This window comes from Mustela nivalis, assembly GCF_964662115.1.
Source record: "Mustela nivalis genome assembly, chromosome: 1".
Taxonomy (NCBI): domain Eukaryota; kingdom Metazoa; phylum Chordata; class Mammalia; order Carnivora; family Mustelidae; genus Mustela; species Mustela nivalis.
In genome coordinates, this window is record NC_139020.1 from 3,380,705 (window position 1) to 3,395,111 (window position 14,407).

The 14,407-nt window shown below is 60.9% G+C and overlaps 1 protein-coding gene across 8 annotated transcripts in view; it reads right to left on the reverse strand.

The window, feature by feature from the left end:
- Window positions 1-14,407, reverse strand: part of ABCG1 (ATP binding cassette subfamily G member 1) — a 66,242-nt gene that overhangs the window by 9,233 nt on the left and 42,602 nt on the right. For all 8 annotated transcript variants that reach the window (XM_082721615.1, XM_082721616.1, XM_082721612.1 and 5 more), the window contains 5 exons: window positions 8,326-8,443; window positions 6,575-6,707; window positions 5,366-5,416; window positions 1,716-1,861; window positions 1,369-1,492 (listed from right to left, as the gene is read on the reverse strand). In XM_082721615.1, the coding sequence (XP_082577741.1) occupies window positions 1,369-1,492; window positions 1,716-1,861; window positions 5,366-5,416; window positions 6,575-6,707; window positions 8,326-8,443 (572 nt within the window). The remainder of the gene's footprint in view (window positions 1-1,368; window positions 1,493-1,715; window positions 1,862-5,365; window positions 5,417-6,574; window positions 6,708-8,325; window positions 8,444-14,407) is intronic.

Genomic DNA, 14,407 nt, shown 5'->3' on the forward strand with positions numbered 1-14,407 from the left:
ATCCACCCTCCAATTTATCCACCCATCCACCCATTCCTCCACCACCCATCCAACCCTCCATGCATCCATCCCTCTACCCATGCACCCACTCATCTACTCATCCATCCACTACCCATTCAGCCTTCCATCTACCCATCCATCCTCCCGTTTACCCACCCATCCATTGATCCATCTAAACACTACCCATTCAAGCTTCTATCCATCCACTCACCCACCCATTTACCTATCTACCACCCATTCATCCTTCCAACCATCCATCCGTCTTTCCATCCATCCACTCACCCACACATCCACCATCCATCCACCAGCCATTCAAACTTCATTTACCCATCTCTCCACCACCCATTCACTCTTCCATCTACCCATCCATCCATCCATCCATCCATCCATCCAACAATTCCCATTCAACCTTCTACCCATCCGCCCACCTACCCACCAATTTACCTGTCTATCCACCTACCCATCCATCCTTCCATTCAGCCTTCCATCTACCCATCCACCCATCCTCCCGTTTACCCACCCATCCATTGATCCATCTAGCCACTACCCATTCAAGCTTCTATCCATCCACCCACCCACACATCCACCATCTATCCACCACCCATTCAACCTTCATTCACCCATCCATCCACCACCCATTCACCCTTCCATCTACCCACCCACCCACCCATCCACCCATCCATCCAACAGCTCCCATTCAACCTTCCATCCATCCATCTGTCCATCCATCCACCCACCCACCTACCCATCTACACATCCATCTACCACCCATTCAACCTATTTTTCCATCCATCCACCCAACCATGAGTCCATTTCTCTCTCTTTCAGGAGAGTTTTACATTACTTCCCCAGGATGTTAAAGTTCAAAGGGAACTTTAAGTCAGGGAAGATATCATATGCACAAGCATTGCTTTTTTATATTGTTTTTCTTCCCCCTCACACCAACCACATTTTGAAAGATTTTGAAGCTCTACACATTTCATCCCTGGGCCTTTCTTTTTTCTTTTCTTTCTTTCTTTTTTTGCTTACAATGTCAAAACCTATGATTTATAAAAGAAACAATGTTGTACACATATGATAACCTCCCATTTGATTGTGTAAAGCAGGTGTTCCCCCATTGTTACAGGGTTGGGGATAGAAAATGAAGCTTTAGCAAGGTCAGACCCCTTGGCCAGATGTCACCCCAGGGGGAGAACATGGGCCAGCTCTTTTTACTCTCTCCTGCTCTACCACCTTAGCTGCTTATGACTCCATAGTTTTATGAAATATACCACTTAAGGCCACTCAAAAATGAGGACACCCCCAGGAACTGACAGTAGGCTGTGAGTCCCTGGAATCTGGTGTCACCTGAGCCAACACCGCACGTACCTGGTCGAAGAGTTCAAAGAGTTTGGCGCTGGGCTGGTGGATGGTGCAGATGATGGACCTCCCTCCTTGGGCCAGCCCTTTCATCAGGGAGACCACCTGGAAGCAGGAGGCACTGTCCAGGCCACTGCAAGGCAAGGGGCACTGTGAGATGCCTGTGGGACTCCCTCCACCAAGCCATACCCCACAGCACAGTGGGGAGGCCTGTCCTGCCTCTGTTCTGGGACCCCGGGACAGGAGAAGATGGGCAGGCAGAGCACATGACCCCCACCCCCTTAGAGGTGACTCTAGGAGCCCCTGCAAAAACCGATGGTGAAGGCAGGGCTCTTCTCTCTGCCACTTTGGACTACCTGGTGGGCTCATCGAAGAACATGACGGGGGGGTTGTTCACCAGCTCCAGCGCGATGGCCAGGCGCTTCCGCTGGCCGCCTGAGAGGCTTCCAGTCCGCGTGTTGGCACAAGACAGCAAGCCCAGAGCTGTCAGGATCTCCTTGACCTGGGGGAGCAGCAGAGCCCGGGAGGCCATCAGGGACCACCCACCATGCCTCACCACCTCCAGGCCCACCCGGAAACACCCACCGCCTCCCCCGGCCTGCTCGTGGACACACACGGATGAGTTGCGTGTCAGGGCTCCTCCCAGGCTGCCTGTGACCAAGTGGGTAGGTGCCTTTCCAAGTCCAAGGTCCTTGTTTGGGCCGAGGAACCTGGGGAGCAAGTGCTGGAGCCGGCCCCCCAGGGTTAGAGGCCCCTCTCTGCCTCCTGCTGGAGACCTGGCAGGATCCTGCCCTTTTAAGCCTCGCTCAGGCCCCAGAAGGTGCTCAATGACCATGTGCAGGGGGGTCGGCAGACACACAGCCGTGGGCGAACTGGGGTCTGAGGAGCACAAGGAGTGGGCGATGTGAGGGTGACGTGGGGGAAGCGATGAACACACACAGCATAAAGCTTGGCACAGAGGCGGCCCGGTAACCACCAGCGTCCATTAATGGCACCCTGTGCGGGGCCACGGCTCCTGCGGACCCAAACCACACCGGCCAGGCTCTCAGGAAGGAGGAAAGCCACCTGCTGGCACTTGGCACGGGAGACCCAGGGCTCCAATGGGGCCGCAAGGTCAGGAAATGGCTTGACGCAGTCACCACGTCCACGGGGGCCCTGCCCATGCACCCCAGCCCGGGGAAGCAGGCGGGGCCCCAGGATATAAACAGTCCGCTGTGACTAAGCCTCCGTGTCCGTTCCTAGTCACTGACCATATTGACTCAGGGAACAGAAGTCAGCTGACTTGAGGGTGGTGCTCTGGTGTCTCCCGGAGGCAGCCCCTGGTGCCTGGTGGGGGTCCGCGGCTACCGCCCTACGTCCACCCCAGGCTCACCTCCCAGGGCCCACTCTCCTGGTGTTCCTGCCCGGCCACTTTCCCGGCCCCGGGGAGCGGACCGCAGTCCAGTGGCTTCTCCGGGGAGATGAGGTCATCCAGAAGGCGAAGGATGTCACAGGGAAGAAAATTTCCACTCTAGCTCTTGAGTTATGCACGCACGGTCGGGGCAAAATGCAGCCCGCGTGCCCGGATGAGCGGGGACACTGCCCTCCCCTGGCCGCGGGGCAGGCGGGTCCTACGGACCTGGGTGCGGATCCCTCGAGGCTTTTTCCTTGCTGATCCGTAAACCCAACCCACTGCCCTTCTAGAACACAGCACATTCGAGGGACCCCAAATGGGAAAGGTCGTCAGCGGGGCTGCCTGGGAAGGGCCATCAGGCCGGGGCCGGTGGGGAGGGCTCTCCGGCACAGTTTCCTTCCCGGCGGACGACACCTGCCGGCTTTCCCAGGGCCACCAAGCCTGTGCGGTCTTCTGGAGCCACAGGCCGAACTTGCAGAGGCAAAGTCACTCTGGTCGTTCTGGGCTTGCCTTCGGGGTCCCCCGCAGCTCCGCCCACGCCCACTCCCTTCCACCATCTGTCCTCGCCGGGCTCCCTCCTTGTGGCCGGGTGCCCCTCCAGACAGGATGCCGGAGGTGGAGGCAGACGTCAGTGCCGGCCCTTCTCCTGCCCGTCTGCCTGCTTCTCCAGCGTCCTCTCAAGAGGGAGGCTCTGTAGGTCGGTTTTGTTTTAATACTGGTCAGAAAGAACAATGTCCCAGCCCTGGGGGACCTCGCTCCGGAACAAGTCCCTTGCTGGGAACCCTCGAGGGCTGAGGCTGCTTTTCTGGGAACCAAGGAAGGCTGTCCACAACACACTCTGTTACCTACTAGAACATTCCATTCTATTGTTTCCACGAGATACAAAAAACCTCAGCCTAGGTTCAAGGGAAATGAGTCAGGGCAGACACTCCGCCGCTGTTTCTTCCTTGAAATAACCACACGGCCCTGCGGATGCTTTCTTCAGAGAGGGGGGCCTACACTTGGCTGCGGACTGGGACCGGGGCTTCTGGTGAGAAGCGTGTGCGGGACCAACGAGCAGCTCCAGGCCTACTGGGGATGGCTCACAAGTCGTGCTCAGTCCAGCAGCAAGCGAATCCAGAGACAGGCCAAGGCTCCCCCTCCCTCGGGGGGGCTTAGCCACACAGCCCGCAGAGAAGACCCTCGCTGACTTGAGCCCTTCGCTCTTGTAAACACAGCTGAGACAGCACACGTCTGTCTCCTTCCACGGCTCAGGCCAGGCGTCTACAGGACATGCACACGGCGTGGCCCACTGGAGACATCTCCTCGCCCTCCCAAGAAGACGGTCTCACCCCGTCCCTTCTGCTAGAGCAGGCAGAGTGGCCTCCCCAAGACCCTGAGTGGCCACCCAATGGCGCAGTCCCCACCCCTGCAGCGTCTGGGTTCCAGGAGTCCATTTCTTCCCTTTGGCCCGCAGACTAAAAGCTCCCCAGCAGCACGGGGACGTGCGCCCCTCTCCTGACCATGCAGGGCGGCTGACCCCGGATTCCGGACCGATCCCGACGGTTCTGAAGGGTGGTGGCTGGGCCATGGGGTGCAGGGGACAGGGGGAGCCCCAGCGACGCCCGGCACTGTCTTCCTGACACATTTACATCACGTTCACGATTATGCGCCACAAGAAAGGGAATTGACGCATTAAACAGAATTGCTGTTAATGTCTCTTCACTGGGCTTGCCGCACGGTTCTGATGTACGGCGAGGCAAGTCGCACCGCTTGGGGTAACCCTGTCGATTCTCCTCCTTCTGCTGCCGGACCCTCGTCTTCCAAGGGTTTAGGAGACGATGTGGTGTCGCACACAAGTGGGATTTCACCCAACTCTGCTCTCACGTGGAAATCCCACCAATGCCAGGCTAGCCGTGGAGTGGGGGCGGGAAGCTGAGTTGCCCGCAGATGAGCAGTGAACATAAACAGGTCCCGCCTGCTGTACGGGGCTGTACGGGGCTGTATGGAGCCGTGTGGGGCGGCGGGGGCCGCGGGGGCCACGCGGGGCTTCCCGGCCCGCAGGGGCTGCTTCCCTGTACCTGGGCCCTGGGCTTTGGGGGAGCAGGCGAGGGGCGATGCAGAGGGTTAGAAGGTCTCCAGCAACCTGGAAACTTGTTCGTGTGTTGTTGTTGTTGTTGTTTTTAAGCTGCTTAATAATGTGTAAGAACCAAATTTCTTCTTGTGAGTGCGTGTGGGTGGAGGCTGGTTATTTTTAAGGGAATGACTCACCGTCTTCATTGTTAGTGTTTTATAAAACAACAACAACAGGGTATAAAGCATATCAAGTGCCAAAAGGGGCAGATCTCGCGCCTGGTTGACCGTCGAGGCTGGTGCGCTCCGGCCACCTAAGCCTGCCCGCTGCGTCCTTGCTGGCGGGCGGCCAGGCCGAGATCTCTAAGTCTCAGGGCAAGGAGGCCCCTGCTGGACCCCCAGCTGCCAGGCCGGAACGCACCCTGAGATGTCACCGTCCCCAGCACAGAAACCGAGGTGACAAACCAGCAAACAAAACCAGGGCCCTAAAGTCCCTCCCCAGGCATTTGCCAGATGGATTTCGCGCACTTTGGGGACACCCTGCGGCCTGAGCGCACTCACCATCTCCCTCCTGCCTTCGTCCTTCTCCTGGAGCTTCAGATGCGCGGACACCTGCAGGGCGGGGGCAGGACAGACGGCGGTCAGAAGGGCAAACCTCACGCTGACATGACGGGGACACCCCTCAGGGCCGTGGGCTTCCCACCCCCCTCGGCTTAACAAAGGCAGGGCCCTGGAGGCGTAAATGCCCTCTTGGCTGTGCCTGGAGGGCGCACACCTTTTTGCTGAAGCTCTTCTACTTGAACCCCTCCTGAGACCCCGGTGCCTTGGTCCAAAAGGTCACACAGAGGCAGGATAAGCGCTTAGGGGTCCCAAGCTGGGTCTGCTGGCGAGGCCCAGCCCGGTGGAGAGTTCTCCCCCTCCAGAACACTCAGTCCCAGGGACAGGGATGAGGACAGCCTGCAGAGGGCTGGGGGCAGACTGCGTATCCGACATCTTACCCCACTTGCCTTTGCTGAGATAAGAATGCCCGGGAGTAACCCTTCGGATAACAGACCGGGCAGCCCCTCTCCAACCTTGCAGAGAGGACGCTTTGCCCCATCTAGGTCAGAGCACAGGGCAGGGAAACTAAGGCAGACGCTCATTTACTGACCGTGGCACAAGGCAGGGCAGCTGAGAATGGGGAGGGCCTGGATCCCGGGCGCTGTCTTTTGCAGTGGGCGAGGAAAAGGCCGGAAAGCAAGCGGCCCGAGCATACGACGTCCAGGCTGCCCCAGACCCCGTCGTGCAGGCGCCCGGGCTCACGGCCACACCGCTGGTGACTGTGTGAGCTCTGTGCTTACAAAGGGGCCTGGGAGGGGGCCCTGGGGCCTGGGAGGCCAGGGGTGTGCAGCAGGGGCTGGTTTCCCTCCCCCGTGACCCCGGCTGGCAGGGGGGACCGAAGACCAGACCCTCAGGGCCCCAACTCAGGTGTCAGACTGGGGAGCTCAGGCCGAGAGCCACAGATAAGTCAGGCAGCTGATGGCCCATGGGCAGGAGGATCTTGGGCACAGAAGGTGGGGCCATAACCTTCTCCCAAACTTGCCCATGACCTTGCCATCCCGAGTCCAGGAGAACCGGAGGTGCTGGGAGTTTGTTCTCAAGGATGCTGTCCCAGCAGCAGGCCCAGCATCAGAGCCACACTTGGCAGCGTGCAGGTGGCCCATGGGGTCCCCGGGCCCAACCCAGGGCGCTGCTCTGCCAAGGGAGGCCGGGTGGGGGCAGGGGACTCACCATCATGGCCTCCTGCACCGTGAGGTGCGGCAGCAGCATGTCGTCCTGCATGATGTAACAGGACACCTTGCGGAAGCAGCGCAGGTCCCGCGGCTGGCCGTTGATGAGCACGGCTCCCTTCATGCCGGTCTCCCTGCAAAGCCCACGCAGCGCACGGTCAGCTCCTCCTCCCGGGCCTCGGGCAGGGGCGGCCCCTCCCAGCAGCTGCCCCGCAGACTGGTGCTGGCAGGGATGCCAGGGGGCCGGAAGGATGGGGGGACTCAGAGCAGCTCCAGGACGTGCGGGGAGGAGCGACGTGGAGAATATGTTGGGGGTGGTGATGGGGGGGGCGGACCTGTAGGCACAGCGGCCAACGGGCGGACATGTGCATGGAGGCTCCCACCTGTGGCCCCCGGGTTGGACAGACACCCTGACTCTGCTGGGCTTCGGGTGATCTCGTGAGTCGCCAAGGCTACACCGAAGGCCCCCAAGGCCAGGACTCCGCAGCCAAGGGGGTGGCCGCCCTCTTCAGAACCAGTTCCCGAGGCCCAAGAGGGTTCAGCTCCCGGGGCACAGGGGGCTGGAGGACCGGGCCAGGCCCTGCATCCCTGCGGTCCAGGGACGCTCCTTGTCCCCTCATGCAGTAGGTCGGGGGACGCCAGCCACCTTCTCCGCTTCCCCTCCCCCAGGCCCACTGTGCACCGCGCCTCCCTGTGCTCTCCCGTGCGTCATCCCACCCCCTGGGGGACCTGGGGGGGGCAGGCTTTCCCCAAAGGACCCGCCTCCTAGATGCCCCATAGCACAGAGACACCAAGGGGCTGTGGCGACCAGCGAAATCACTTCTGGCTTCCAAGTTGTCTTCGCCCGTACAGCAACCTTGGGCTCTTTCCTCCAGGGCAAGCACTGGCATCCCGCAGCTGCCCTGGGAGCCAGGCTCAGGCCCAGACACCTCCAGGCAGCAGTCAGCGGCCCCAGGCTGCCGGAGCACCCCCAGGCCAGGCAGTGGCTATGGGTGTGGTTGTGTTGAAAGTGGCCGTCTCTGTCCCCGCCCCCATGTGCCCCCGTGACACTGGGCCTTGGCCTCAAACTTCTGAAGTGAATTCAACGGCAGAAAACTGCCATATGGGAGGTTTTTAAAAATCCTAATTTCTGGCATTAAAGAGTAATTCAGAGGGCGTAAGGGAAGGGGTGACAGCTGTCCTCTCTTCCAGGAGATGAAAGCATTGCTAGTGTTAGCAGAATTCGCTAACGTTGGCAAGTGGGAACCCGAGAGCAGACGACCGCCGGCTCTACGAGGGGAATTCAACACGCGGGAAGATTCCCTCTCCAGCCGCTGCCCCAGGAGAGACGCTGGAGGAACTCGGGCGCTAACACAGACCCAGGCTAGAGCACGGGGCCTGGCCCAGCCTCTTGGGCTTACCTTATGGTTTTTTCAATCTTTTTTTTTTTTTTTTTGCCCTTAAATTAGAGAAAGGGTGGGGTGGGGAGAGGGAGAGGGGGCTCTCAAACAGACCCCCCGACGCGCCCAGAGTCTGACACGGGGCTCCATCTCATGACCCTGAGATCATGATCCGAGCTGAAATCAAGAGTCAGACGCTGAGCCGACCGAGCCCTCCTATCCTAAGACCCCTTCATGCTCAACCCCACAGGCCTCCCCGGAGTCTGTTCAGAACTTACGAATGACAGGACAGACCCGGGGGGCCTCACCTTTCTGGTGGCTGCCCCAGGCCAACAACAGGCGAGACCCCCTTCTCCGCGGCAAGTGTCCTCACCTGTACCCGGCCAGAATGTTCATGAGCGTGGACTTCCCAGCCCCGGAGGGCCCCATGATGGCCACCAGCTCCCCGCTGTTGAACTTGCCGGAGATCCCCTTCAGGAGGGTCTTGTATCCTGCAGAGAGCACATCACACTCCTTCTAGCCACCGCGGGGGGCGTGGGGGGCGTGGGCTTGACCCCCTTGTGGCGCGGGGCGGGGGGCAAGCGCACAGGTACGCTAATGACACAACGGAGGTGAAAAGATTTTTCACGCGTGTGTAAACGCCAAGTTCTGGGCAAGGACATCGGCCTCCTCCGTGCCTCCTCCGCATCCCGTGGGTTCCCTTAGCCGCTTCCGGCTCGTGGGCGTCCCCACAGGGTTCACGGGCCGCTCACACGCGGGTTCTGCGGCCTCTGGGGAAGCCGCCTCACCTAGGACCAAGGAGGCAGGTGCCCCCCCCTCCAGGACCCCACAGCCAGGGTGGACAGATCTCAGCCCGGGGCCAGGCCACCGGCCATGCCCCCTCCCCCCTGCCGTGATGGTAAGCAAGTGCCTTTATTAATTGAATGATTCTTATCTCGTGTATTTATCATTTGTACACACATGAATTATTCATCATAAAATGGATGCATGTCATTATCATATAATTAAATAAAGTAGCGCTAATTAATTAATAATCGAGGGTTTACTATTTTGCAGCCACATCGAATTGCTCTGAACTTCTGCCAAATCTCCGTCCCAGAGCTTCATCAAAGGGAAACCCGTCCTGTCGCACAGCGAACCCCATCAACCTTCCTTCCAGGAGATACAGCAGAACCGGAGCAACTCCCGGTTCCGGAACATTCTCTCAGGTCCTGAGAAACGCAGTCCGAGGAGGCCCTCCAAGGACCACAGTCCTATTTGACCTCCCACACCCAGCGGTGCAAGGGGCGGTGACGCCTTCCACGGAGCCCCCTGTTCTAGACTTTCACCCGGGCCACTGACCCTGTGCTCCCTGCAACCCCGCACCTGTGCGGGCCTGGGGAGCTCTCGCCCAGCAGACTCCTCATCTTTCGCAGGCAGGACCCCTCTGCACCCTGCCTGTCGCCGGGTGCCGCCTCGATTTGGACGGGGCGTCCCCAAGGACTAGTTTCATCAGGCAGAGAGGAGCGGAAGCAGAAGGCAGGAAGCTTGTGGCCCAGCGATCTGCCTCATTACGCAGAGCGACAGTCGCCTGGGGAGGGCTGGCGTCGCCGGGTGGGAAGGGGGCTGAGGAACGAAGAGCGCACAGAGTCTGGAGGAGGAGCTCACACACCTGCCCCTGGGACGCAGGTGACTCCGGTCAGCAAACAGGCACCAGAGCCAAGGGAGAAAAGTGCGGGGAGGGGCCCGGACCCCAAAGAGTAGAGTGTGTCTGCCCCTCGGTGGGCAGACACGTGGAGAAGCCAGGGGACAGCAGAGGCTTTCTCCTCTGCAAGGTCAAGCTCCTGGTGCAGGGGTTCTAGGCAGGCAGACCGGGGCCCGGGCCACGGGGACCTGTATGACATCACTGAGGGAGCGCTCCTGCCCGGCAGGCGTCTGTGTGTTCATTGCGGGCCTCCTGGCGGCTCAGGTCAGGGTCGGGGTTACTCACGAGCAAACCCTCTCTTAGGCTGCTGACCTGGGAATCGGGAACGGCCTGCGGGTGCAGATGAGTCCCCGAGATGACCACGAGATGACCATCGGTCATTTGGAGGCCAAGGGCAGGCCTCCTTCCTCGGAGCTGCACCCACGGGGAATCCTGTGACAGCATCCGGGGCTGTCCTGGGGTACTGGGGGGCACAGGCTGCGATGTCCAGGGACAGCTTGCCAGGAAGCCCACCCTGGGAGCTGTGGGAGCAGAGGTCGTTTCAGGGCAGGAGGTGGCCTCCTGCGGTATAGCCTGGGGTCTTGTCATTTACAGCCAGCGACGGGCACGGGGAGTCTGCCCAGGCACCCCCGGGCTTGCTGCACCAGCACACGGCCCAGTCCCACAAGGCCGGGGAGGCTCCAGACTCGTGCCTCTGCTGGCTCCCAGAGCAGCCTGAAAAGACAGGTGGGCTGTGGCGTGCTGGACAGGAGGGGTCCTCCCGTGTGGGGCCTGCACGCGCCAGACAGCCGAGATGGGGCAGGACCGGGCTGGGGGCTGTGCCTCTTCTAATCTCAGGAACCTGCTTTTCTTCAGAAAACACACACACACACACACACACACACACACACTTGGGACAGAAGAATGTCAAACCGACGGTGGAAGGTGACGTCACCTCTCTGTCCTCCTCCCGGACCTGCAGAGGTCCGCATGCCCACTTGGAGGTGGAGACCTTCCTGTGGTGCTGGGGGGCCGGGAACCTCCTTAGAGTGGGCTTTGAGGGGATCCCACCTGCGCACAACTCTGTCTTCATGTCATGAAACCGTCCTTGCCTGCAGAGCCTTGTGCGTGTCCCCTTCTAGAAATACGAAACGGAGGGGAGGCACCCCAACCCCCTGTCCTACTTCCCGCCCAGGAGCTCCACCCCCGCACCCAGCTCTGGGCACCGTGGAGGGGCCGCCGGCTTCCTCCCCCCGTGTGCCGTGGACACTTGTTCACACAAATGCTTGTCCTGTGGTCTCCGGTTGGGGTCGTGACGCCCCGGGGATCCCAGGGACAGAAACCACGAGGTGCCGGGCCACACAGGGTGCAACCCATCCCCCAAACAGGCCAGGAGCCAAAGCAAAACCCAGACAGGAGAGGAGAGATAAACAGAGAGGACACTGTCCGGTGCCTCCCTCACGGGGCCGGGAACCCTGCTCGGACACCGGGTCTTCCCATGTCAGGGGAGGCTGGCAAGACCTGGCCCGGGACCTAGGTTAGCGCGGCTTTGGAGGGACGCAGTGTCTGTCGCACCGACAAGGTTCGGAGAACACACAGCAACATCATTTCGGCTGAGCGGGGGCACACAGGTGTCTCCTTCTGTAGAAAGGAGCTCTTAGAGGCGACGCTCGGGGAGCAGCCCCGCTCCCGGCACGTGTCCGCACTGGGTGTGCTCGGGGCGAGTCCAGCACCGGCGCGCACACATCTTCCCCTTCGTGCCCCCCGGCAAGCCCAGCACAAGGGTCTTCCCCGTAAGCTGCAGACAAGAAGCAAGGGCTCAGAGAGGGTTCATGGCCTGCCCACGGTCACACAGCAGGTCAGCAGTGGAATGACCTTCCCACCACGCTGCCTAACCTGGAAGTGTCTTCCCTCCGGGGCAGGAGCGTCTGCCCTGGCCAGGACCGGGGCGGAGAGGTGAGGGGACCTGCGGCATCTCCTGTTCACGGTCAAGGTCAGCCGGACTCAGGAAAGTGCCTTCAGTCTGCTGGGCAGAGACTCACTCCTCTCAGAGAACGGAAGCCAGGACATTCCTTCCCTCCTCAAAAGACTAAATCCGCCATCTCCGGAGGCCAGGGAAGCCCCCCACCCAGGTCATGTTCCGGATCTAAGGCCAAAACCCCCGTGTGCATCCCAACAGCTCTGAGCGGGTCAAAGCCTCCCTTAGCCTTCAGGTGCTTTGTTCAATTGTGGGGTGCGGGAGGGTGTTCGGTCACAGGGGGAGGACCCTGGCTTTTGTTCCAGACCCCCGGGTGCATGCGGGAGGTGCCCGTCCTCTGACCAGAATGGGAGCTCCCTGAGGCCGCCTGCCTCCCGCCACCATCCAGCCTAGCGAGAAGGGGCAGCAGGGGAGGGCGGTTCGGCTCCTCGCAGACAGCACCGGCAAACCGGGCCCTGCCGTCTGAGCTCTGGGGGACCCATTAGGCCCCTGACCCTGGTTACCTGCAGAAAACAGTAAGCAGCCTATCCCGCAAACTCCGGCAAGCCATCGGGTCCCTTGGCTTTGGTTTCCCGAGTTGCGGCTTCAGAAGCGACGGCTGGTAAACCAACCCCCAGGTCTGGCTTTGGAGCCGAACCAAGCCAAAGCACGCTGTCCCCCTGGGCCAGGCCGGGCCGGGTGGCAGACAGGAGCAGTGGGTGCCCGGGAGAGCCGGGCCGGATCTGCCGTTGTCCCAAGGTCAAGTGCCATCCTGACCGTTCAGCGCGCTGAGCCCTCCGGGAAACAGACCCACCGCAAACATAACTGGGGACGTCGTGGCATGTGGAGCCTGCAGGGAGAGCACAGGGGGCTCCGCACTCACGACCGTGCCGAGGCGGCCGCCCCACGCAGAATGGGAACCGCAGGGCTCTGCGGTTTAGCCACCGGACCGCTGGGCATGGCCACATCCCCAGACACTTTACTAGGAACCGAGCAGGTGCCGCAGGCTGTGAACCTGCCCTGAGAACTTCGGGGTGGGGTTCGCCCCGGCACCCGGGCAGCTGGGCTCCTTCCACGTCACGTCTCTCGGGCAGGTGTGCTCGCAAGGTGGAGGAAAGGCAAGGTAAGGGAGGGGGTGCACCTGCTCCGGGGGAGACTGGGGGAGGCAGCTCTGACAGGAAGGGGCCGAGGGGTGGAACGTCACCCAGGGGACAGGCGGGCGCTGGCCAGCCCCAGCTCCGTAGGAGGAGGGGTGACGGCCTGTCAATGCTCGCTGATGGACGACCTCAGGGCCGCTGCTCCCCATCGCTGCCAGAATTCATCCTAGTCAGGAAGCCACGCTGCTGGGGGGCAGGGGGGCACCCGGCCACCGTCTCCAGAGTCACCCACAGGGGCCACCTCCTCACGGGCCCTCAGGGCAGCTGCCATCAGGGACCTCACTTGCATGGGAGCATGAGGAAAGGTGACCTCAGGGCCCATTCTCTGGTAGAAGGTTCTAGTTCATGTCTCCAAAGCTCACCAAGGTACCACAGAAGCATGTTCCTTCAAGGCAATCCCCACCTGCCCTGGGGGTTTTTCAGGCCTTGAGTGTTGGGGGGTTGGGGTGAGAACTCGGGTGGATGGAGGTATGGAGAGAGGCAGGATGGGGGAATGGGGGGGGGGGAGGGCTACAGGATGGCGGAGGCAGGGAAGGATGGGGCATTTGTGCCCGCTCCTGTAGTGGACAGAATACTAACCTGAAAGATGTCCACACCCTATTCCTTAGAATCTGTGTTACTTGGCAGATGGGATTAAATTAAGGATCTCGAGACAGAGATATTCTTTCGAATTACCCAGGCAGGATCCCTCTTTCTAAAGGAAGAGGGAGGCAGGCGGGGCAGGGGCGGTGCTGGGAGACACGACCAAGGGTGCAGAGGTCGGGGACCCGCGCGCCGAAGACGGCACCTGCTGGCTTTGACGATGGGGGGAGGCCGCAAGGCAAGAAGGGCCACCCTGGGAGCTGGGAGAGCCGCGGGGAAGATGCTTCCTGGAAGCCTCCAGAAGGAGCCCAGCCCCGCGTCTGGACTCCCAACACCCGGCACTTGAAGACAACGCGCCTGTGTCGTCTGTAGCCTCCAAGGGCGCAGCGATCTGTTCCAGCGACCCCGGACGCGCGCACGCTCAGCCCCGCCCTGCTCACACCCGCTCACGCCCCACCTGCGCCCCTCGAAGAGGACATCCCCGAAGCCTTCATAAGCAGCGGCTTGACGGACGGTCTGCCCTACGAGACAGAAACCCCGGAGTGCTCTAGAAGAGATGCCTGCTGCCATCGGGCCACCCTTCCAGAGCGAGTCCTTCTATCCAGGCTCGGGTGACTTCCTTGGTCATCCACCTGGCACAAAACCTGGTCAGAACACGTCCCAGTGTGGACTTCTCATAACAAGGTTCAGGGAGCAGATGAAACTGCGTCGTCAAACGGGACCAGGAAAGCAAGGACGGGGAAAGGCCGCCCACCCGTCCCGGCCTCGGTTTCCCCAGGATAAAACCCCTCTGGCACTAGAAGCCTCTAGATGTGAGCCACGTGCAGACGTCTCTCCCTAGACAACCAGATGGTGGCTGCGGCTCACACGCAGTTCCCACGGAAACGGCCACGGGCTCCTAAGACGGGGAATCCCCTCGGCAGGGGCCTCGCTCACGGCCGGTGTCGGGCCCAAGTTCACCACCGCGCAGAGCCTGACACAGCCTCTTCCCTCAGACTGAGCAGGGCTCTCACGTCACAGAGATGTTCTTGGCCACGGTAAGTTAGAAAGAGCCAGGAAACGAACAGGTTATTGGCTATTTTTTAAATCAATACAT